Source organism: Aethalodelphis obliquidens, unplaced genomic scaffold, assembly GCF_003676395.1.
Source record: "Aethalodelphis obliquidens isolate GAN/ISIS:26980383/991018 unplaced genomic scaffold, ASM367639v1 scaffold34, whole genome shotgun sequence".
In the NCBI taxonomy this organism is placed as follows: domain Eukaryota; kingdom Metazoa; phylum Chordata; class Mammalia; order Artiodactyla; family Delphinidae; genus Aethalodelphis; species Aethalodelphis obliquidens.
In genome coordinates this window covers 10,090,741-10,113,872 of record NW_020837978.1, presented here as the reverse complement: position 1 = coordinate 10,113,872, position 23,132 = coordinate 10,090,741, and the positions used below count along the sequence as shown (strand labels likewise).

Below are 23,132 nucleotides of genomic sequence, written 5' to 3'. Positions count from 1 at the left end.
TAGCTGCCACTTTGCCCTGTCCCTTAGTCCCCTCCAGGGACTCTTGGACACATTCAGGAATCTTCCAGGTAGCCTTTTTCTTTTTTTCTGCACACACAGAATCTCTCATCCCTCCTCAGCTTTCAGAGACCCTGCGCACCAGGCCATTGCTACAACCTGTTTTCTCCTTTTGCACCGGAGCTTTTCTGAAGAAAGTCTCCCGAGGGAACAGGCCCGGCCCAGCAGGAGCGGATGCTTGTCAGCTACATCCAGCCCTGGCTTCTGCTGTCTTGAGTCCCCTGGCTCAGTCCTTGGATCTGTCCTGGGTCTTGTCAGGTTGCCTGTGACATCCAGGCTCTTCCCTTCCTTGTTCACAACATCCTCTTGCTTTCATTTACCCATTCATCCGAGCGGAGGTCATGTGACGAGAGCCTCTCCACCTGTTTTCCTGATCACCCAGCACGTGTTGTATCTGACCCGCTTCCTCATCCTGGCCTGGGGAAGCAAAGGCAGACATCTTTCCCTTCTAAGGCTGCATCTCATCCCTTCCCAGCCTGCTCTCATTCCCCACCCGGAATTTCTCCCTGTCCACTGAACTCTCCCTTCATCCTTCAGCTGGGCCAGAGTATAGATTCAGGGAGTCTTTGAACTTGGATGGAAAGAAAAAACCAAAAACCAAAAAAGTACATCTTAATTTTCACTAACTCTACCTGAAATTATCATTTTCTTCAATTGTATCATCAAGTTACAGTTGGATTAGCAGTATCTGTGACTTTATCACCAGTAAGAATCAGATGTATCTTCAGATCTTATCACTGGTTTTACAGGTATCTTGAAATATCATTCATACTCATCACTGCTCTAAAATTATGGAAATCATTATACTATAACCAGATCTTTTAATTTAATACTGCAGTTAAAAGCCCATACATTGCCCTATCACCATTTTAAAAATTTGGGGGGTACATAGAACAATATAATTTGTTACTTTATAGTCATATGTGTCTTATTTTATACGTTCAAAACAGTATTCCGTGGGGTTAAACACATTACTCCAAAAAGGGGTCCATCGGCTCCACCAGATTGCCAAAGATATACAAGGCACAAAAAAGTTGAGAACCTCCGAGTATGGCAGAAATAGCCTTAGCATGGTCCTTACTCTCAACTATAAACTTTTTCCATGGTGATTGAATATGATTTAAATAATGACACAATTCGTTTAAAAGAGATACTCTGAAATCCGAAGACCCCTTCTGGGCGTCCGAACCCATGTCTTCCTTTGGAGGAAGTTCTTACTCCAAAGCCCCGTTTCCCAAAGAAAGCTGAGCAGCAGTACCAAAAGGGCCGCCTTAATAGAAGCAGATCTGGGGGCTCTGCACCTCACCACCTGCATTGATTTGGGGGCAGAAGAGGTAGCTGGAAAATTTTAAAATGCGAACAACACGGGCATCTATTAAACAGCCCGCACTGTAATTATACAATGAAAGTTCAAATCCCTTCCATCCCAGACCCTCATTTCCACTTCCTAGAGGCAACTGCCACCCACAATTTGTATCCTCTCCCTGAAAGTATCCCAGCATCCGCACAAGTATTATACATACACTGTACACACGGCGGGGTCTTGCTCTTTTCTTCGTAATGTATTTTTAACCTCTTTCCACATCAGCATGTAACATTGACCTCATTCTTTTTTTTTTTTTTTGCGGTACGCGGGCCTCTCACTGTTGTGGCCTCTCCCGTTGCGGAGCAACAGGCTCCGGACGCGCAGGCTCAGCGGCCATGGCTCACGGGCCCAGGCGCTCCGCGCCATGTGGGATCTTCCCGGAACGGGGCACGAACCCGTGTCCCCTGCATCGGCAGGCAGACTCTCAACCCCTGCGCCGCCAGGGAAGCCCTGACCTCATTCTTCTTCATGGCTGTATCGAAAAAAATCTACACGAAAAATTCTAACTGAATTTTTTTTAAGCTCTGGAGATAGATGGTGGTAATGATTGCATAATCATGTGAATTTCTGAGGACCACTGAACCATACACTTAAAGATGGTTAAGATGGTAAATGTTATGTTTTGTATATTTTACCACAATTAAAATAAATGTTAAGCTCCCCAAGTAATTGAGCTGCAGACCCGGACCCTACCTCCTCCCCCCACCTCCCTTCAGGTCGGCCAGCCTGACATCTTGGAAACCCCTACTCCTTTTTCCCTTTTTGCTGCCATTCAGGGCTCTCTCGTTCATATTTCTTTTCAGAAACAAAAGCTCTCCTTTCCACGGGTGGGTGTTACCAGAATGTAAGTGGATGAAAGGTTCTTTCCTGAGCCTGTCAGGAGTCAGCAGACAGCTGCAACACCACTGACAGTCCCAGCTCTGGTGAGGACAGAATCCTTTTCAGCTCTGGAATGTCTTTCATCCTCAGTGTTGAAAGCTTTGTGGAAATTGGGCCAGGGCTCGCCAAACAATTCAAGCCTGGTCACAAACAACCCCAAAAGTCTATGCTAATGCCTCCTTGGACTGTTTTTCACTGGCGTTTTGACGTCCTTGACCAGATAAAGGGCTCGGAAAAAGCCTTTTCACCAGTGGCCTGTTCAGATAAGTTAAATCCCCTGAAATTCAGCACCGTGTGGGGTATCCCTAGGGTTTAATGTACTTCCATTGGTCTGTGGACTCTGAAGCAGTTCAGATCAGAGAGAACAGAAGCTCGTCCAGAGTACAGCATCCTGGAACTGTCACCCCAGGCAGATGCTCCCAGAGCCTTGGGCCATCGCGTCACATCAAGTCCATGGGATGTATTGCCTTGGCTACAGACGGACTCAGGGCACTGAGTCAGACACTTACCTTAGTCACCTGGAAAAGTTACTGTGACACCAAATTCTTGTCTCTCCCTGTGAAGGAATCACTTAAACTCTGTTCTAAAAGCCTCCATACGTACCTGCCACATTCAAGTAGCTTGGCTCTGGGAGTTTGTCCCAGCCTCATGAGTTGGGTCCTGCCTGTGACGTGACTGTACTGGAGATAAGGATTTTCCCGTGTCCTGTCCCTCCCTGGAGGGCTTTGCCGTGTCATTGCATACATCCGCATTCCAACACTTCACGGAAGGAGGCTTTGGTTTGGTGAGGCACGGCTCTGAACTTTCAAGTTCATTGGAGATTTCTTTTCAGTTTTCGACTTCTTACTGAGTTACTAACGGCTGCTTCTCTGGAAGGTCTCCTGGTGCAGCCCCTGCCCTTCCCCTGCCCGCGCCATTGCCAGGACTGTCTGTCCATCCATTCACGAACTCTATTGCATGTCCCCTCGATCAGATTTTTACCAGCTCACACATCATTTCTTTGAGGCATCGGGGCCTTGCCCAGCCCCGGCATGGTTCGTCTTCGAGCTGGAGCAACCAGTGAGTGCAGAGGCCTGGCTGTTCTATTCAGAGAACTGTGAAAACACATCCACTGTGTTTTCATTTCACTGCTGCCTTTCCTCTGAGATCAGATTGCTCTCAGACCTCATTCTGTGACTGAGGTCCTGGCAATTACCCTATAAGGTGAAGAAAAGGAGCCAGGACAAGCCCCACGGAAGTCAAAAGGCCCCAAATCTCCTGGCAAGATGGGTTTTTTTTAGATAAAGCCCTCGCTCCCGGTTGCTGGCTTCCCTTGATGTCTGATAATAGACCATTTATAGCCTTTTTAGAACGGTTTCCCAAAAGTTAACTAGTTCTAGTCTAGGGTGAGCTTCAAGAGACTGGACTTTCAGCTGAGAAAAGAAATAGAATCAGCATTCAATTCTGCCTTTTATGCTCTGGGTTCCTCGTTGGCAACGTTTTCCTGCAGGACACCTGAGAGATGGTAGCAGCTACAATGGGAGTTCTGTGCTCTGTGATCATTTTTGCTTGGATTTTTAGTCAGACCTGTCCTCTACCCCTCCCGTGCTCCCCAAGTCCATTCTAGGGGGTGCAGCCGACTCTTGGGCTAGGGACAGATGTGTATATATATACACACATACCTACATATATACTTTATATATATTTTACATATATATGAATTTTACATATATACATACATAGAACTTTGAAAAGTTACCTGCAGAGCAGCGATTCTCAAAGTGTGTTCCCTGGCTCAGCTGCATCACGCAGGGAGCTTGTTAGAAACACAAATCCTCGGTCCCACCCCAGACCCTGGATACACAGGGCCTAAGCCCAGCGAGCCCTCTAGACCAGTGTGAGGCACGCTCACTGTATCACGGCCCTAGGTGAGGTTGTCTTCTATCTATCCCCATTCAGAATCACAGTTCTAGACAGCGGCTCTCAGCCCTGGCTGCATCTTAGAATCACCTGGGGAGCTTTCGCAAAATAGATACCCTGGCTCCTCCCATAAGCCCCAGGCTCTGCTTTAACTCACCTGCCAGAGGACCCAAGCATAACTCTTCAGGTGACTCTAATGGACAGCCAGGGTTCCAGAACTGCTTCTACTGTTCTCTTTGTAGATTTCAGCAGCCTTGTAAGTGACCACCTGTTTGTTCCCTGCTCCCTCCTCCCAGCACAGAAGGAATTTACTGCTTGTAGCTCATCACGATCACTCATCAGCCAGAGAGACAACGGGAGGGAAGACAGCAATGCCAGAAGGGGAAACTTGGATTTCTAAACCCTGCTCTATCTTATTTCCTGCTGGACTTCAGGAGAATTAAATCCTCGTGCCTTTCTAGGGCTCTAGTTGCCTCATCCCTAAAACAGAAACTAGATGAATAATTCCTTCCTTTCTTCAAGTCAGTGAGCTAGTTGATAGTCTCTTAAAGTCTTTTCCAGAAAAAAAAAGAAACAGACAGAAAAATGAATCTTAGATTCTAAGAGCTTTTAAAAGGTCAGAACTGGTCTTCAGCATAGAATTGCTAATATTTGGTTTTACTCCCTCCAGGATGGGCCGAAAATATTGTGAGCTGGTCAGTTTTGTATTTTTGTAGTGTTTACAAATGAGTTGAGTCTAAAAGGAGTTGGTACTCAGACAAACAGATGCCAAAAAGGAAGCCATTACAATGGTTTGTATTCTTACTCTGCCCTAGAATGTTCCAGTGGGCACTCAGCAGTGTATCTGGAGGGCAGCCCACTTTCATGTTCATTCCAGTTCCCCCATGTTCATGGACATCTGATTCTTTTCACTTCTACTCAGCCGCCCACCTTTCCTCCCAACTTCTCCCCCTATCCCCCGCTTTTTTCTTCTGCCTCTGCAAACATTTTTACAATAATCCGCCTGTGATGAATCTTCATGGAGCTTGTCCACCCCCCATGACAACATACACACTCCTGTAAAAACAACTAGAGTGGGCCAGATTGGAGAAAATGAATCGGTCAAGTGTTTCCTTAATTTTTCTGGTATGTTCACTTTCTTCTTCCCAGAAAACAAGATAAGTTGTTTCCTCTCCTCCCACCCCTGGCCCCAACAGTAAGTGATGCAATTAGGAGGCTGAGGGAAGATGGTAAATGGTTTCCAGGTGGTACTGTATCAACAGTACTATGTAATTAGCCAAGTAAACCTGTAATGTCTAGGAATTCCTTCAGAGAGGAAAAAGAAAAACTAAAAAAGGAACCCAGGAACGTGGCCAGAACATACAGTCACGCCTTCCCAGCCGTGGCCCGGGTCACCCTGGGGACAGCACAGTTCTGGATGTGTTCAACGTATATGAATCCACCTTCCATTCTTTGTCTACATCCTACTCCACTTCTATAATCCAAGAACTTGCCTTTTCCCGAGGAGATGTGCAGGAAGGGGGACTTGGACAGCCAGCTGCAAACCCCCAACCCCTTTCTAGGCTTGAATTTGGGAGACTCAAGTGCAGCTGGCCAAGACCTATAGCTATGCTTTTTTTTTAATTTATTTTTTATACAGCAGGTTCTTACTATCTATTTTATACATATTAGTGTATATATGTCAATCCCAATCTCCCAATTCATCCCATCATCATCACCCCCACCCCCACTTCCCCCCTTGGTGTCCATACGTTTGTTCTCTACATCTGTGTCTGTTTCTGCTTTGCAAACCAGCTCATCTGTACCATTTTTCTAGATTCCACATATATGCATTAATATACGATATTTGTTTTTCTCTTTCTGACTTACTTCTCTCTGTATGACAGTCTCTAGAGCCATCCACGAGCCGTACATTTTACTAAGTGTTCTGATCAAGGTCAGTGACCACTGTTTTTTGTTTTTTGTTTTTTTTTTTTTTGCGGTACGTGGGCCTCTCACTGTGGTGGCCTCTCCCGTTGCGGAGCACAGGCTTGGGACGCGCAGGCTCAGCGGCCATGGCTCACGGGCCCAGCCGCTCCGCGGCATGTGGGATCTTCCCGGACCGGGGCACGAACCCATGTCCCCTGCATCGGCAGGCGGACTCTCAACAACTGCGCCACCAGGGAAGCCCCAGTGACCACTTTTATCCTCTTTTCCATTTGCTCCCCTCACTGCTGAAGAGATCTGTCTTCTGGATCCCAGGTCTGCAGTCCTATCATGCCACCTAGAAGTTTCTCAGGGAAGTTGGTAAGGGTTTAGTTGTGTAGATTCTACACACTAATTCTGAGAGTTCCTACTGCTTTTATGACTAAAGAGATTTTTGTACATTGTTTAATTTTCTGGTTGCATCTTTGATTCACTTTTAAAAAAACTAATTGAGGGGCTGTTTTAGCTTCTAACTGTTGTTAAATCCTGATGAGACCCAGCTAGCCTCCAAGACAACTTCTGCTTGCTTTGGGGCATATTTGGAATTCTGTATTCATTTGGATATGTTTAGGTGTATAAAACAGAGGCTCAAAATAACAGAGGTTTAAACAAGGTAAGAGTAGCTTTCTCTCTCCGTAACAGCTGAAGCTGGGATGGTGGGTGTTCTCAGCCAGTAGTCAGGGCCTGGTCTCTTTACCCGGTTGCTCCATCTTCCCTAGGAAGTTGTCTCTGTCTGGAGGGTTCTAGATGGCTCACAACTGTGTCTGCATTCCAGCCGGCAGGAAAAAGGACGTGGGAGAACGCGTTCCTTCTCTTTAAGGGCATGACCCGAAGTTTCACACAAACGTCCCCCTCACGTATTTTGGCCAGGGCTTCGCCTACTGACCACACTTACCTGCAGGCAAGGCTTAGAAACGCAGCCTTGATTCTGACGGCCCTATTACATTCACACCTGACGTTTTCCCACTCTGACCCACCTAGACCTAATTTCCATGTTCACCCTTGACTTTCAATTGAGGTCACCCCCTAAAGACTCAGCTTCAGCTATCTTCCCACTTGTGCTCCAGTTCCTAGCCCGTCTCCCCACCTCAAGAATGTGGTTCCAGTAAATCCTACCCGTTCTGGCCAGATCAGCAATTCTTCCCTTGCTACCGTACCATTTCATAACCATACGTACATGCTATTTCTTACTCTGGACTTCACTTCCTTATCACCCCAACCCCAGCTGCCATCCATTTCTTTGCTTCTCTTTGCAGCAAAACTTCTCAAAAGAGCCGCTGATGTGCTCTGTCTCCAATTCTCCTCCCATTTTCTCCTAAAACCACTCCAATCAGGCTTTTGCTCTCAATGATCTTAAGGTCAACAACGACCTCCTGTGCTCAATTCTCAGTCTCCTTTTTTACTTGATGTATCAGCAGTATTTGATACAGCTGATCGATCCCTCCTCGATATACTTTTAAAATTTTTATTTATATATTTGTTTTATTTATTTGGCTGCATTGGTTCTTCGTTGCTGCGTGCGGGCTTTCTCTAGTTGTGGCAAGCGGGCGCTACTCTTTACTGCGGTGCGCGGGCTTCTCATTGTGGTGGCTTCTCGTTGACGAGCACAGGCTCTAGGCCCGCGGGCTTCAGTAGTTGTGACATGTGGGCTCAGTAGTCGTGGCTCACAGGCTCTAGAGCACAGGCTCAGTAGTTGTGACACACGGGCTTAGTTGCTCCACGGCACGTGGGATCTTGTCAGACCAGGGCTCGAACCCGTGTCTCCTGCATTGGCAGGTGGGTTCTTAACCACTGCGCCACCAGGGAAGTCCCTCAATATCCTTTTAAAATTTGGTTTCCAGGAAAATCTCCTGATTTTCTTCTTACCTCACCGATTGCTCCTTCTTGGTCTCTCACGTGAATTCCTCCTTTTCTCATGACCTTTTGGTGCTGAAGTGTCCTCTCTTTCCTTCTCTCCTTCATCTTCCCACTGCCATGGTGACCTCATGGCTCTTCAGTAGCCCTTATATGCTGACAGCTCACAAATTTTTATCTCCTTCCTGGACCTCTCCACCGATCCCCATCAGTCTGGACCAATCAGGAGACAGACACCACACAGTAATTTGAGCCGGGACAGTTTCATATAATTATCACAGCAGACTGGAGTAATGGAGGGTTGGCTAGCCGGGAATAAAGACGGCTCTGAAGAATACAGGAATAGCAGCTAGGGGAATAGCCATGACTCCTAGGGCTGAGATAGAGAGCCCAAGGAGGGAACACATCTGGAAGAGGGGACCCCCATGCACACCCTAGGGCTGAGATCCAGACCTGGTTGGAGAGGGAACAGCTGTGGTTCATGGGATGGTGGAGAAGTTTGCTCAGCAGCTGCTCTGGTGGGACTTGCTGAGAAATGGCCCTTTTGGGTGCTGGGCAAGCTGTCGGCTGCTTGGAAACTGTGGCAAAGCCGCACAAAAAGGTCCTGAAGGAAGCCATCCGTGATGGGGTGTCTGCTGTTGAACCTGCCAGGAGCTGGCTTTGGCTGTCACCCACTGCAAGAGTCAAGCTCTGCAGATGCCGTGCACAGTGCAAGTGACTGCCAAGAAGAGCTCACCAGAGTCAGGAAAAGAAACCCTCTCTTCTTGCAGTGTCCTGGCAGGGCACTCTGCCGAGAAAACTTAATATCATGCCAGAGGGCAGAGGAAAAACGTTTACAGGGTTTAGCTCCATTATCACAGAGCAGGCACGGAAAGGTGGATTTGGAGCTGAGAGGCATTTAACTGACATCTCTGGACTTGTGATCAATCATCTACATGACATTTCCACGTGGATGTTTGATAGACATCTCAGACTTACTACGTCCAAAACGGAACTAGTGCCCAAATTCTCCTCCCAGACGTCTACCTGCCGTCTTCCCCATTCTTGCAGTTGCTCAGGCCCAACTCTCCAAGTCATTGCTGACTCTCACATCCTAGCAAATCCTATTATGTGGGTGGACGTCTTTCTGTGCAATGCTGGTCAGGTGCTTCTGAATCAAGGCAGAGCTGAGCATTTTCCCCTTTATTTCCTCAAAGGAGGAAAACGTCTGCAAGTGAACAAAGGACACTGCATTTTATTACTCTTTTCCTGTAACAAACTCCACTGCTGCATTTAAAAATGTTACTTATGCCTTGACAAGTTCCTTTTTGTTTATGTTTTTGTTTTCCTCTGAGAAATGCCGCTTCTCCTAGAACCTTTCTCCCCCGACATTCCTAGATAGCAGCTTTTTGATGCCGAAGCTAGAATAAGGCCAAGGGCTCATCTTTCAACTGAAAATTAGGTATTTTTCATGATAGGTGACTAGGAATAAATCCTTGTGAAAGCCTGGTTATTTCATGGATCTTGGGATCTTTTGCTGTGTCAAATGTACGTGCAAAAGATGCCTCAGCAATACCTAAGGGCAGATGTTAAACAAAATGATTCCATACACCATCTGTTTCTTTATAATTTTGTGCTTTTCCTGAGTCATTACAAGAAGTGAAAAGGGTCCTGCTCCTTCTGAAGTCTTATCAAGATTTCTCCTTCCCTTCTCTCCGTCTCCATTGCCCTCCTTCCTCTGCTTCCACCTCATCCCTCTTCGTTATATATATATTTTTTGTGGTACGCGGGCCTCTCACTGCTGTGGCCTCTCCCGTTGCGGAGCACAGGCTCCGGACGCGCAGGCTCAGCGGCCATGGCTCACGGGCCCAGCCACTCCGCGGCATGTGGGATCTTCCCGGACCGCGGCATGAACCCGCGTCCCCTGCATCGGCAGGCGGACTCTCAACCACTGCGCCACCAGGGAAGCCCTTCGTTCTATTTTAATCATGACCATCAGTGGAGCTGTTGAAGGGTTTACAGGAGTAGCTCCTCCATGTTTTAATCCTTGTGTGGGGCGTTCATTTCCCTGGTAAAAGGAACAGATCTAAAATCCTACAGACTTTTATGTCTGTGTTATGAACTCCACTGCAGTGCTTCTCATGCAATCTTGTGACAAAGAACCAGCTTTAAAAAAAAATTCCAATCTGTTGTGGACTTAACTTTTCTCAAATATAATCAATATGAATTACTAGAAAATGAAATTAAAAAGATACAAATTCAAGCCCTCAATTTTTATTATTAGATTCAATAGGCATAAAACTACTCTCTCAAGTTGCTCTCAGAGCGTCTAAGGGTGTGCTCTGAATTTCTGTACTTCCTGGGCTGCACACCCATCCCACACAGTCCGTGGACCACCACTAGTCAGAGGACTACACTTTAAGCAGCTCTACTCCGGCAATCTTGTTACTACCGCCTTACAGTGTTTTGGTTTATAAGGAAGATCCAAAACACCTGCAAATTCTCCATCTTACCCTAAATCTAAACGACTGACAAAAACTATGCACCAAAGCGCAAACACGCACACGCACACACACACACATACACACACACACACACACACACACCCCAATAACAGTACCACTGCACAGAGAGGTAACATAATGTAGGTTAAGTATGGGAGCCAGATATCAACCATCTACAAGTTGCATCCACTTGAACTCATCTCCTATAAAATGTGGTGGAAATAGTAGCACCATTTGCTTCCATTTGTTAAAATAGTTAACAGGCGTGATATGCATACAGCTCTTAGAACACAAGGCACTCAATAAATTTAGCTGTTATACTTTTTACTTGAGAATAAAGAGGTCTTTGTTACTTTGCTCAGCATTTCCATCTGCAAGAAGATGGATCTGTGGTCTACCTGACAAGCCAGGGTCCATCTTCCCTTCCCAAGCATCTGCAAATAGCTGCTAGATCTTGGTGGAGGCAGAATCCCAACACCCCCTTAGGCATGAAGTTCTCCCTAGCTCAGTGCGAGGAACATCCCAACCGCCTACCGTTGCTGCCCTCTGCTGCTTCCATTGAGAATTACACCGAGCAGAGTTTCTACTGCGGAAGGCTAGCAACATCTCACCCCAAGTGGAGGGAGTTATCAGCATGTACTTTGTTCCAGACTTGATTGAATGTCTTAGAATTTGCTCTTCACGGTGCCTTTGACAGCACAGCTTTGCACGTTCACATGGGCCTACGGTCTATAACTGCTTCTGCACTTTGCCATCAAATGCAGACTTTTGTTGCCTCAAGCTCAGCCTATTTGCAAGGATATGAGGCCAGTTCTCAAACCTTGCTGACGCCCTCATCTTGATTTTTCATGCCCCATATCCCAGATATCCAGTCTTGAGTCCCAAGTTAGCTGTGACCTCTCATAGCCTATCAGATGCCCAAACCCATCCCTCCTTCCCTCTGCACCTCCAGAGAGGCCCTCCTGCCTCCAAGTCTCTTCCCTTTACAGGTCTTTGAGACCCATGGTTACAAAGTCTTCCTGATCTGAGTCACCTGTCCGCTGCCTGCACTTGGTCCAGCTCCTTTGACCTTCTCCATCTGACCCTTCCTGCTCTCAAGCCTTATCTCTTGTGATACCCACACAGCTGCCATTGGCCAAGTCCCATTTCCACATACACATTATCATTTCCTTTGTGGTTAGTGGGTGCTGTTTCTTTTGTCAAAAATACCATCATTTATACAAAAAATGCCTGCTCGTGATCATTACAAAAATAAATATGAACAAAGAGCAACCCTTTAGTGATCGTGGAATTAATCTGACAGCGATTAAATGTGTTTAAGCATCTGGCATGTCTCCTAAATTGCACCAGAAGAATCTGGAAGCACTTGGTTTGGCCTCAGAGTCAACGGAAGGAGGGGAAGGGCTCAAATTCTCAATACTCAGCTCAAGTTCTCTTTCCTCCACGGTGTCTTCACCTACCACTCCAGGCAACAGTACCTCAATTTCCATGGCCTTTCTTATGTGCTACTTAGGTTGCCCTTATCAAATGTATGGTTACTTGGGTAAATTTCTTCTTAAATTATTTTTCTGATGAAACTTTTGTTGAACTTTGGAGAATGAATAAAGAAAATGGTAAGATTAAAAATGATTTTTGGCCCTCTGTCTCCAATGAAGGTGTGGAATAAGAACGACAGGTTTATCTCCCACCAACTATCTTTTCTGACCACAATGGTATGAAACTAGAAATCAATAATAGGAAGAAAACTGAAAAAAATGCACAGATATATGGAAATTAAACAATACACTCCTTAATAAACAACGAGTGGAAGAAGGAATCAAAAGGGAGCTCAAGAAATATCTTGAGGGGCTTCCCTGGTGGAGCAGTGGTTGAGAGTCTGCCTGCGGATGCAGGGGACACGGGTTCGTGCCCCGGTCCGGGAGGATCCCACGTGCCGCAGAGCGGCTGGGCCTGTGAGCCATGGCCGCTGAGCCTGTGCGTCCGGAGCCTGTGCTCTGCAACGGGAGAGGCCACAACAGTGAGAGGCCCGCGTACCGCAAAAAAAAAAAAAAAAAAACACAAATCAACAAATGGGTATACTACTTTAACAGAATAAAGCATAAAGATCACAATCATCTCAATAGAAACAGCATTTGATAAAATTCAACATCATTTCATGATTAAAAAAACTCTCAATAAATTTGGTATATAAGGAATATACCTCAACATAGTAAAGGCTGTACAAGACAAACTCATAGCTAACATCATACTCAACAATGAAAAGCTGAAAGCTTGTCCTCTAAGATCAGGAACAAGACAAGGATGCCAACTCATCCTGCTATTTGTGACAACATGGATGAATCTGGAGGACATTATGCTAAATGAAATAGGCCAAGCAGAGGGAAAAAATTGATGCGCATAAGATTCTCCACCCAACAACAGCAAGATACATAGTAAGAGTATATCGAACATTTACTGAGATAAACCATTAAATAATTCCCTATAGTTTTAAAAGAATTCAAGTCATAACAAGTATATTATCTGACCACAACAGAATTAAATTAAAAATCAGAAATAGGAGGACCTCTGGAAAATTCCTCAAATCTTTGGAAACTAAATAACCTACCTCTAAATAATCCATGGTTCAATGAAGAAATCAAAGGGAATTAGGAAGGATTATGAACTGAGTTATTTAAATTTGTGGGATGCTGTTAAAGTAATACTCAGGAGAAATTATAGTAATAAATGCATGTATTATAAAAAAAGTCTCCAAGCAGTTTCCACCTTAAGAATCTAGAAAAAAAGAGCAAATTAAACTACAGAAAAGAGAAGAAAGGTAAGAATAAAAATCAGAATGGAATCAGTGAAGTAGAAAACAGAAAAATAATAGAGAAAAATCAATAAAACCTAAAACTGGTTCTTTGAGAAGATCAACTAAATTGATAAACCTCCTGCCAGACTGATCAGGAAAAAAAGAGAGAAGATACAAATTACCAAGATCATTGAGTGAGAGAGGTGATCTCACTATAGGACATGGAACTGCAAATCCCACAGCCACTAAAAGGATAATAAAGATACATTATGGAAAACTTTACGGCAATCAATTTTAAAACTTAAATGAAATGGAGAAATTTCTAGAAAGACCTAAACTACCAAAGCTTAATCAAGAAGAAATAGAGGTCCTGCATAGCCCTCTATCTTTTAAAGACATTGCATACATAGCTTAAAACCTTCTCACAAAAAAATCTCTAGGCCTGGATGGTTTCCTTAGTGTATCCTACCAAACATTCAAGGAAGAACTAACACCAGTTGTACACAAACTCTTCCAAAAAATAGAAGTGGAAGAAGGAATACTTCCCAACTTGTTCCATGAGGTCAGCATTAGCCTGGTAGTAAAACCAAATAAAGACTGAACAGGAAAAAGAACACAAAGAACATCATCCCTCATGAAAATAGATGCAAAATTTATAAACAAAGTTCTAGTAAATCAAATCCAACAATATATAAAAACGGTAATACATCATGATCAAGTGATGTTTATCCCAGGAATGCACAATTTGTTTACCTTTGAAAATCAATCCGTGTAATTCACCATATTAACAAAGTACTTATGAAAAACCACGTGATTATCTCCATGCAGAAAAAGCATTTGGCAAATTCTAACATCTGTTCCTGATCAGAATGCCTTTGGGAGATGTGTTTTGCTGGCTGTGAGGTCGGCCGCTTTGGGGTCTCTCTCTACTTTCTCCTACATGTGCCCTGCTTGCTCTCTACTGCTTCTGGAAATTCTTCAGCTACTTTATATTTTTTTCTAGTTTCACTGAAACTGAAATGGAGTTTTCATTTTAACTTTGATGACTTTACCTGCCATCTTGACACTAAAAGGGCCAAAGATTCACGCAAAATATAAAACAGGGCAAAGGTCAAATAATTAGCGGTGGCTAATGGATTCATTATTAGCTAAATGACCCCACGTGCACGAGGCAACCTCTGACCTCTGACCAGAGGTTTCCATATACCAGGACAGTATTGGAAGGCCATAATCACGTCCACGTAATACATATCCTACCAGTTTTGACAGGTAAAGTAATATTTCCTCCCTCTAACAGGACAGCTCTGTGTACAATCATGTATCCTGAAAAAGGGTCATGAAAACACACCACTAGTGCCAAATGATGCAAGTATAAAGTAGGCTTTATTAGAGGGAAGATTTACAAGTAGAAAATAGCGGAGCGTATGCAATCCTTCGATTCTATTCCACAGCTTAGGCAGGGCATAGAGGGTCCATGCACTGCAGACAAACATCACAATCAAGGGGAGCCCCTTCCCCTTAATTTTTCACATATTTACAGTGATGGGGTTGGGTGAAGCACAGATCTGCTATGACACTAAGGGAAGCTCCCTGGTCAGAAAGGGACTCTGGGGGCCTGCACCTGGTGTCTGCCTATGATTAGCCAACTCAGACCTGCTGAACAAGTTCTCCACCAAATGACCGAAATGAAGGAGCCTCCGGGATTTGTCCCTCTTCAGATGTTTTGGAGGTATGATTTTATATGTCAGTCACCTGAATTTATATATTCCCCCAATCATGTTTTAATGGATTTTTTTTACTATGTTAATTTTGCTTGCTGCTCAAAATGAAGACAGTTGCCTTAGAGCTGTAACCTCACTGGGTCTCCATTGCCTTATCTCTTAAAAAAAGAGAGGCGGGCAGTGGAGGTTTCTGGTATTTGATAATTGCTATCCTACCACAGGTGAATTTAAAAAGATGTGATGCCGTTCCTAAACACTTTGTGCTGTTTTCATACCCTGAAATCTAGCTCTCAGCCCCATCACATCGAATGGAACGGGCTGACCTTTGAGTCCCTTTCAATCTTGAAAGTGAGTTGACTAGCAGGGCAGTTATTCCCATAATTTTAGTGAGAATAATTAACCACCAGAGGATAGTCAGCTTACAGGGCGTTAAGGGGTGAAGGTAGCAAGGGATACATTCAAACAAGGGGCACCTGTGACGTTTAAAATTCTTATTTCCATTCAGTTTCACAAAATTTTCTTGCCTGCTAAGATTATGATAAGTGCTGTGGAAGAAAGGAAAAGTGGAGGTGAGTATGGGAAGGTTGAGATTCAGGTAATGGGTTTGCCGTTTTAGGTAAGGTGCTTGGAATAGGACTTTGGAGGGAACATTTGTTCAAAATTGAGGTGAGGGAATAGGCCACGTGGTTCTCTGGGGAAACAGCATTTCAGGCGTAGAGGACAGACATGAGAAGGACCCTGGTATTTGATAAGGTAAGAGGAGGCACACGATGCAGACACTGGTTTTTACTCTGGGTGAAATGGGGAGCCACTGCAGGAGTTTGAGCAGAGGAAGGACATTTTTAAATGGTCACTCTGGCTGCAGTGTTAAGCATCGTCTCCAAGAGACTTATTTCCCATAGAAGCGTCCAAATATTGTCTGTCAGCTCATCGAAAAGCACAGTGAATGACAGTTAAAGGCAACCACGTTCTGTCACCATTTAGCTAATAGCAGCCAATTCACACATAACCTCACTGTGTCAGGTGCCAGGCATCGCCAAGAACTTTACACATTTTCTCACTTCATCCTTCCAATACCTCTGTGAGATCATCACCACTATTAGTTCTACTGTAAAGGTAAGAAAAAGAAGATTGTAAGACTTAGTGACCGGTCCAAAGTTTAGATGAAGTAAATGGAATTCTTGAAAGCTAAAACTTGAAAAACTCTACTTGCTAATGTGAAGAAACACTGCCTAAGCAAGGCTTAGAACCCCAGTGCTGAAGAGCTAAAGATGGTGTTTGCGGGGTCGGGGAGAGAAGCACAGGTGTTTGCCTTCAACCATCACGCGCTTCTTTTTTAAAGTTCCGTGTAGCCGTTATACCGCAAACCTACTGACACTGTAACTGGACTGACTTTGGTGTTGTTGATTTCTAAGAGTCTCTCTAGAGCTTGGCCCCTGTGTGGTCTGCTCTGTACACATTTGGGCTCTTAGGGAAGCCGCTCCCATCACTGAACTGACTTCTTTTTAGGTGGTACTGAGACCATGGGTCAAATCCATTTCACCTGCCTTTACTCATCAAGGTCGTTTTAAGGCTGCATGTCCTCCAGGTGGCCCGTGGCCTAAGCTATAAAGTAACGGGGATGGGGCGGGTGCACAGCCATCAGTGCAAGGTCAAGGCCTTAGTGCATGACTGTCAGTGGTCCCGCTCTGCCGACGGTCAGCATCGCAGTGGTCCTGGTGGTGGCGGTCACCCTGGGTCACAGTCTGTGGGACCCAACTCTGTTTGGGGGTCCTGAGGAGCCTGAGGGCAGGCTGGGTGCCTGGCTCCCTCAGTGATGACGGCGGGGCTGGGTCTGGGGACCCGGCCCTGAAGGTGCTGCCAGCTGAGACCTGCCTCTTCAGCCGAGTCTGGGTGAAGGTCAGAGGACCCACACCCGGGTGCTGGACGAATGCACCCGGCCAGGGTACCCGGCCCACCCAGCGACCCCCTCTTCTTAGGACCTGGGCCTCAGAGGACGAAGGTTGAGCCTTAGGACTTTGACCAAGTAAAATGAGAGGTACTGATGTTACTTTGCTTACGGGATTTGTTACCTTTAGGAGTATTACACCTTTAGATAAAAAGTTGTAGAACAGAGAATAACATTTGTTTTGATGGAGGTTTACAGGAACATAGTGACCTGACCATGACCTGATCTGCATGGACAGCTGCAAGAACAAAGGATTGGACTCCAAGAAGTTTTCAACAACTAACCACAGGTAACCACAGCCCTCCCTCACCTTTCCTGTAAAAGGGGTTTTTAAACCACCTGTCTCCTTGCATGGCCCTGCAATAAACCTTTCTCTGCTTCAAACTCTGACATTTCTGTATTGCTGGGCTCGCTGTGCGTTGGGCACAGGGACTCGCTTTCGGTAACAGTAAGATGTTTGCCCGAGTTGTTTTGCAGGAACTTGGAATCAGCTGTGTCTAGTTTGAGCTGAGCTGGTTAAGACTAGATGGGACCACCGACCCTCCAACTGGGCATGCGTGAGTTTCTGCTTGGTGATCTTTTGAACGTGCGAAGGCCTGTAGCTTAGTTACACCTGTGCAGAATGACCTTCCCACACCTTTTCCCAATCACCTTTCCCATGACTCTGATCTTCCTGCTTCTTTTTTAGCCCATAAGTATCCCAAGCCTCTTTCAGGGAAGCCGCTTTGAGACGGTTCTCCCTCTCTTTGCTGCAAACCTTGGTGTCTCAGCGTTTGGCTTGCTATGCATTGGACAAAACAAACCTGGCTCGGTAACAGTTCCTCGCAAACCCAAGTGGTTTAAAAACCCACTCATCTGGTGCTGCTTGGAGGGCTGTCCCTGAGACCAGTGCTGGTCTGTGACAAGGTAAGCAGAGAAAGTGTTTATAAACTTTAATAGCTATTTTAAAGAGTAATTTTGTCTGCTGAGTCTAAAAACTTGGGGCTTGTATATCTTGTTTTTAAACTTCAGTTTTCAAAGAATTTAAAGTGTTTTAACTGAGAGGCTGAATATACAGACAGTAGTCGACCATATATGAAAATAGAACGGACCCACAACCTGCCTAGAAAAACAACCCCTTATCCACAAAAACCAGCCTAAGAAGCCAGCCTGACTGCTAGCTGTAGAAACAACCCAGGAAGTGGAACAATAACTACTGTAGCAACTGGCCTGGACTTGATTAGTATCTTACAGCTTCCCTAATTTGTATCCCTGCTTTTCAATTTAGGACCAGCCAGAGAAAGCCAGATATGGCTAACGGATCACATAGGACACCCGGCTTTTCCTCTACCTGCAGCTTCCCCATGCCAACAGCCTCCCACGAGGGCACACCTGAAACCTTCCCTTTTTTTCCACTATCAACCTTTCCCCTCCTCTGCCTGCCTTTGAGTTTCTGCCCAAATAGAAGTGATAGTGGGGCTGACTCTCTCGTACAGCAAATTCTCAATAAGTTGCTTTACACTTCTCATTTGGTTGGTCATTTATTTCCACATACCAGGAAAAAGGAAATAAAAACAAAGCAGGGGTCTGCCACCGCAGACAGATTAAGGAGTACCATCCTGGGGTCTGCGATCACCTCCACGGTAGGGTTGGGGAGAGCATCCCGGGCACTCGCCGCCCGGGACAGCGGGAGTAAGGTAGTCGCGAGATTCTCCAGACCAGGAATGAGTAGAGGGAGCAGGGAGACGGGTGCGGGAAATGGGCAGGGAGCTTGAGATGCTAGATTGACTTGCATCCCGTTACTTCACGTGTCTGGGTTGGAGAGTCTCCAACCCCACGGCGTGGGGGGTGGAGCTTCCGCGCAGGCTCTCGGCGCACGCGCACTCTCGGCACCGCCCCGTGGAGCGGAGCTGACGTCACGTCCGGCGGACGCCGCGGCTGCCGGGTATTATCTCCTGGGCGCGGGTGTTCAGCCGTCTCCCTCCGCCCGGCGGGCCCTGGGCGGTCGGCAGGTCAGCGCACCGGGTCAGGTTTCCGCTGCCTCCCTGGAGCAGTTAGTCAGAACCCGGGTGTGGTTTCCACTACTAGAGGTGAAGCATAATAGGGAGAGTGGGACCTGGGGTCTTGGATCAGGGTGTGTTTACTTTTCCCATCAGGTGGGCGCTGCTGGGCAGCAAGGAAACTTACTTTATTTCCTCCCGGAGGACGCGTTTGCTGTTGCATTGCAGTCAGAGGATGGTGTCCTTAGATGGCAGCCACCGAATCGCCTTGCAGCTGTTTAGATGCTGCTTTTAAATAAATCCCACCTTATTTAGTGTTTTAATGCTTTGGAATCCTGCTTTTAAAAAACGTTTGGTCCTAAGAGCTCGGTACTCTGTAGAATTCCTCAATCTAAACGAATTCTGTTCTTTCCTGTGCCCGAATCGTCTCAGTGAGGATCTTGTCAATAAGGAACACCTTGGCTGTCTAGAACTCAGCCCTCCCCTAGCCCCTGGGGACATCTCGGAATTTCTAAAACCTGAGGGTTATACTCTGCACCGACGCTTTAAGCGTTTGGGGCAGGCAGTGGTATATTTTTTGGAAAATGCATTACATCCATTCTGTTCTTAAAACACAGACCTAATTTGACCTTTTCCTGACGACTTGCCTTCAGTCCTGCTGAAGGTTATTGTGAAAGAACCAGAGAGACCAGCGAACTTTTTGAGTTCTGATGCCAGATTCTAAGTCATTATTTTGTCTCCAACTCTGTGATATCACTTGTCAACCGGCTACATTCCTGCCCCTCTTCTGGTTTATAATTTAATGTTTAATCTGTTGTGGGTTTTGAATTGACAATTACATTTGATAGAATTGTGTTTAAAGGAAAACTAAGTGAGGAACTTGGGTTTGTGGGGTTTTGTTTTACTCTTTATAACTTAGTTTTTTGTTTTACAAAATGCCCATTTTAGAAAAGACAGCTAAGCCAAAGAAAGAAAATTAAAATCATCTGGAATCCTGCCTTAAAGATAACCATTGTTAACATTTCGGAATACTCTTAATTAAAAAAAATTTTTTTAAACAGTCATCATGTATATTTGGTAATCCCTTTTGCATGACATTTTGTCTGTCTTCCTATTTCAGTAACTTTTTTCTTTGAACGTGTGTAACAGCTGCAGAATATACCATTGTGCTAGGTTCTCTCCTAATAGGAGTGCTAAGGCATGAACCTTGTGCCATCTGTTACAGCTGCTCAGAGGACTTTTGTTTTATATCTTGGTTTTTGGCCAAGGTGCAAAGGTGAGGTGATGTTAGGGTGTGTAAAAGGGAAGGTTTAATACTGAGTCCTATGCAAGGGCAGGCCATTTATCATAGTGTATCAGATTCATGGAAAAGTTGGAGAAAATCATTCAATTTTTCATCAATTCTTCATTTGTTTTTAGGCTCACTTTTTTCTGCTCCCTATTCTATCTCTCCAAGAATGAAACATGACTGAGGACTCCCAGAGAAACTTCCGTTCAGTATATTATGAAAAAGTGGGGTTTCGTGGAGTTGAAGAAAAGAAATCATTAGAAATTCTCCTAAAAGATGACTGTCTGGGTGAGTTTGATAAGTTAAATTTACCTTATTGGTTCTCAGTCATTTCCAGATCTTCTGAAATTCAGTGTTACCTTTAAAGATGTCCAGAGGTATTGGTTACCTGCCGTATTTTTTTAATGATAGGATGGCAGCAGAATGGTATATTTTGGGAGAAGTTAAGGATTTTTCAAGTTTATATTTCACTGAGTCAGAGCCAGACCTTTTTGAAAGACCTCTTTAGTAGTCAGTAATATTTTTTTCTCTTATTAGACCCATGTATTTTCTTTTCTCAATTTTCAGAGGTGTCATCATAGCTTCTGGGTAAATTTGCAGCAACTCTTGCCATGATTTTCTTTTATGGAAATACTGAAACTGCATTATATATTGACATTTTTATTCTAAGCCAGTCATAATAAGGTCTGTTCTATTGCTAAAGTAGAATAAACTGAGCCGTAGTTAAAAACAGTAGTTTAAATGCATAGAGTGTTTTAAAGTTTCAAAAACATTTCCCACCTGACCTTTGATCCTCACTAGGCAGTCTGTATTTTAAGTATTCTAATTCTCACTTGACAAGTAGGGAAATTGAGGCCCAAGATGGTTGCATGTGGCTTACTGGTGAATGTGGGGATTTGCAGGCTGACTGTGCCACTCACCGGCGATGTAAACTTAAAGTCACAAACTGCTCTGAGCTTCAGTTTCTGCATCTTTGAAACAATACCTACCCAACAGGCTTGCGATGTGGATAAATGAAATAAGTTCTATAAATAGTAACTACTGCTGATGTTATAGTGAATGTAGTAATATATGCAAAATGCATCTCCTACACCGTGAAACACGAGTTGTTTTTAAATAGCTAGTTGGAAAAAAAAAATACATAGCTAGTTGGAACACCTGGGCTGGAAGTCAGTCTACTGTTACCTTTCCTAGATTTGCTGATTATATAGCAGCCTGCCTCCGAAGAGATGTCTTACTATACTTTTGGTTTTCAGACATGAAATGCATCTTTACCTATTGTGATCAGCATGAAAAGCATCTAATTTTTTTTTTTTCTTTTTCTTCCTCTAGATATTGAGAAACTTTGTACTTTTAGTCAGAGGTTCCCGCTCCCATCCATGTACCGTGCATTGGTCTGGAAGGTGCTTCTAGGTATGATTTCCAAGATTTGGAAACTTTATCTTCAAAAATATTGAATGATGGGATCATTGGCATCTTATCAGTCAGAAAAAGGATTTCTTTAGGCCTTTTACTGGGTACTGGGTCTAACCTCGGGAACCTGAATCACCACTCACTTTGGAAGCCTGGAAGAAGGTGACCTTCAGAGGCAGTCCACTGCGTGTCACTCTTGAGCGTCAGGTGACATTAGAAGAGACAGTGATGCACCTTCCTGAGACAAGGTGTGGGAAGAGCACTGGGCCGGGAGAAAGGCGAACTGGTCTGGGCTTTACTGTCAGCTTAGTAACCTTCCAGAAGATGCCAGTAGACCTCTTTTTTTTTTTTTTCCTTTTTTTCTTTCATCTGTAAAATGAGGATGTTGAGCTAAATTAACTCCTAGGGTTTAGCTCTTGATGTGTTTGTCTGTGACTCCCAGCTGTAGAGGTATAACTTCCTAAGGAGTGCTGTCAGAATCAAAAAAGGAATTGAAGAGTTTTTACTTCCTAGAAGCACAAATGAATAACTTACAGTGAAGAGTGGCTGAAGGAGAAGGAAAAACAGTCTCGCTCAGTTTCTGTGGAAGAAAACGTGTATTAGGTGCCCCGAGTGACTGGTAGTATGCCTTTTGAGCTAAGGAATTTTTTTTTTCTATTATTGCTGAACCTGCTGATGTAGAAAATACCCATCCATTACTACCCTCCTTTTCTTTCTTAAAAAAAACCAGAAGTTGGGATAATCCTAGAATTCCCTTGTGAGGCAGGTATCAATGTTGCAATTTTACCGATGGGGAAAAAAGACTGAAGCGAAATAACTTGCCTGAAGCCTTATAGCCTGTGAGTGGCAGAGCTAGGATTTGAGCTCAGGTTTGTAGAGCCCATCTGAAGTTAGGCTAGATTCATAGACCTTGTTTTCTTTCCAAAATGTACTATATTTTCAGGACCTGAAAAATCTGGAGTCCCGAATCTGATTGTGTAATGTGGAGCCAGCGAGGGCATGCAAGCCGTGCTAGAAAGCACTGTGCTTTGCCTTTTTTGTTGTGCCTCCTGCCAGCCTTTGTACACTTACTTTTCTAATAGGTCACCGTGCGGTTAAAATACAGAGAGTGTGTGAAAACGACCTCAGTTTTTCCCTGAGCATTTAAAAAATCTTAGTGTTTCCAGTGCCCATCAAAGTAAATTGCCTTCCAGGGGTGCCTTTTAGGTGGGAATGTCGATCATATTTATATCTGCTGAGAAAGACTGTGTGTCTTATTAACTGATAATGCCAGCGGGTTAGTATGAGATGGACAGTTGTCCTTTGCAGCTGAGCGCCAAGGCCTGGCAGGCTGTCCATCACCTCCCTTCTTCGTGGCTTGCTTTATCAGGTGAGTCTGCCTTGTTTTTGCCGTTAAAGGCACTCGAGGGGACTTCCCTGGTGGCGCAGTGGTTAAGAATCCGCCTGCCAATGCAGGGGACACGGGTTTGAGCCCTGGTCTGGAAGGATC

General features: G+C 44.8%; 1 protein-coding gene across 7 annotated transcripts in view; it reads left to right on the top strand.

Annotated features, from left to right (window-relative positions):
* The window catches only part of TBC1D7 (TBC1 domain family member 7), a 162,369-nt gene that overhangs the window by 103,425 nt on the left and 35,812 nt on the right, over window positions 1–23,132 (top strand). For 2 of the 7 annotated variants that reach the window (XR_003437546.1, XM_027128385.1), the window contains exons 1-3: window positions 18,883–19,032; window positions 20,362–20,518; window positions 21,563–21,643. Coding sequence is in view for 5 of the 7 variants with exons in the window: in XM_027128385.1 (XP_026984186.1) it covers window positions 20,407–20,518; window positions 21,563–21,643 (193 nt within the window). In the remaining 2 variants the exon portion in view is untranslated. Of the gene's footprint in view, window positions 1–18,856; window positions 19,033–20,361; window positions 20,519–21,562; window positions 21,644–23,132 lie in introns of those variants that run through there. The other 5 variants (XM_027128386.1, XR_003437547.1, XM_027128389.1 and 2 more) reach the window with 5 other exon arrangements.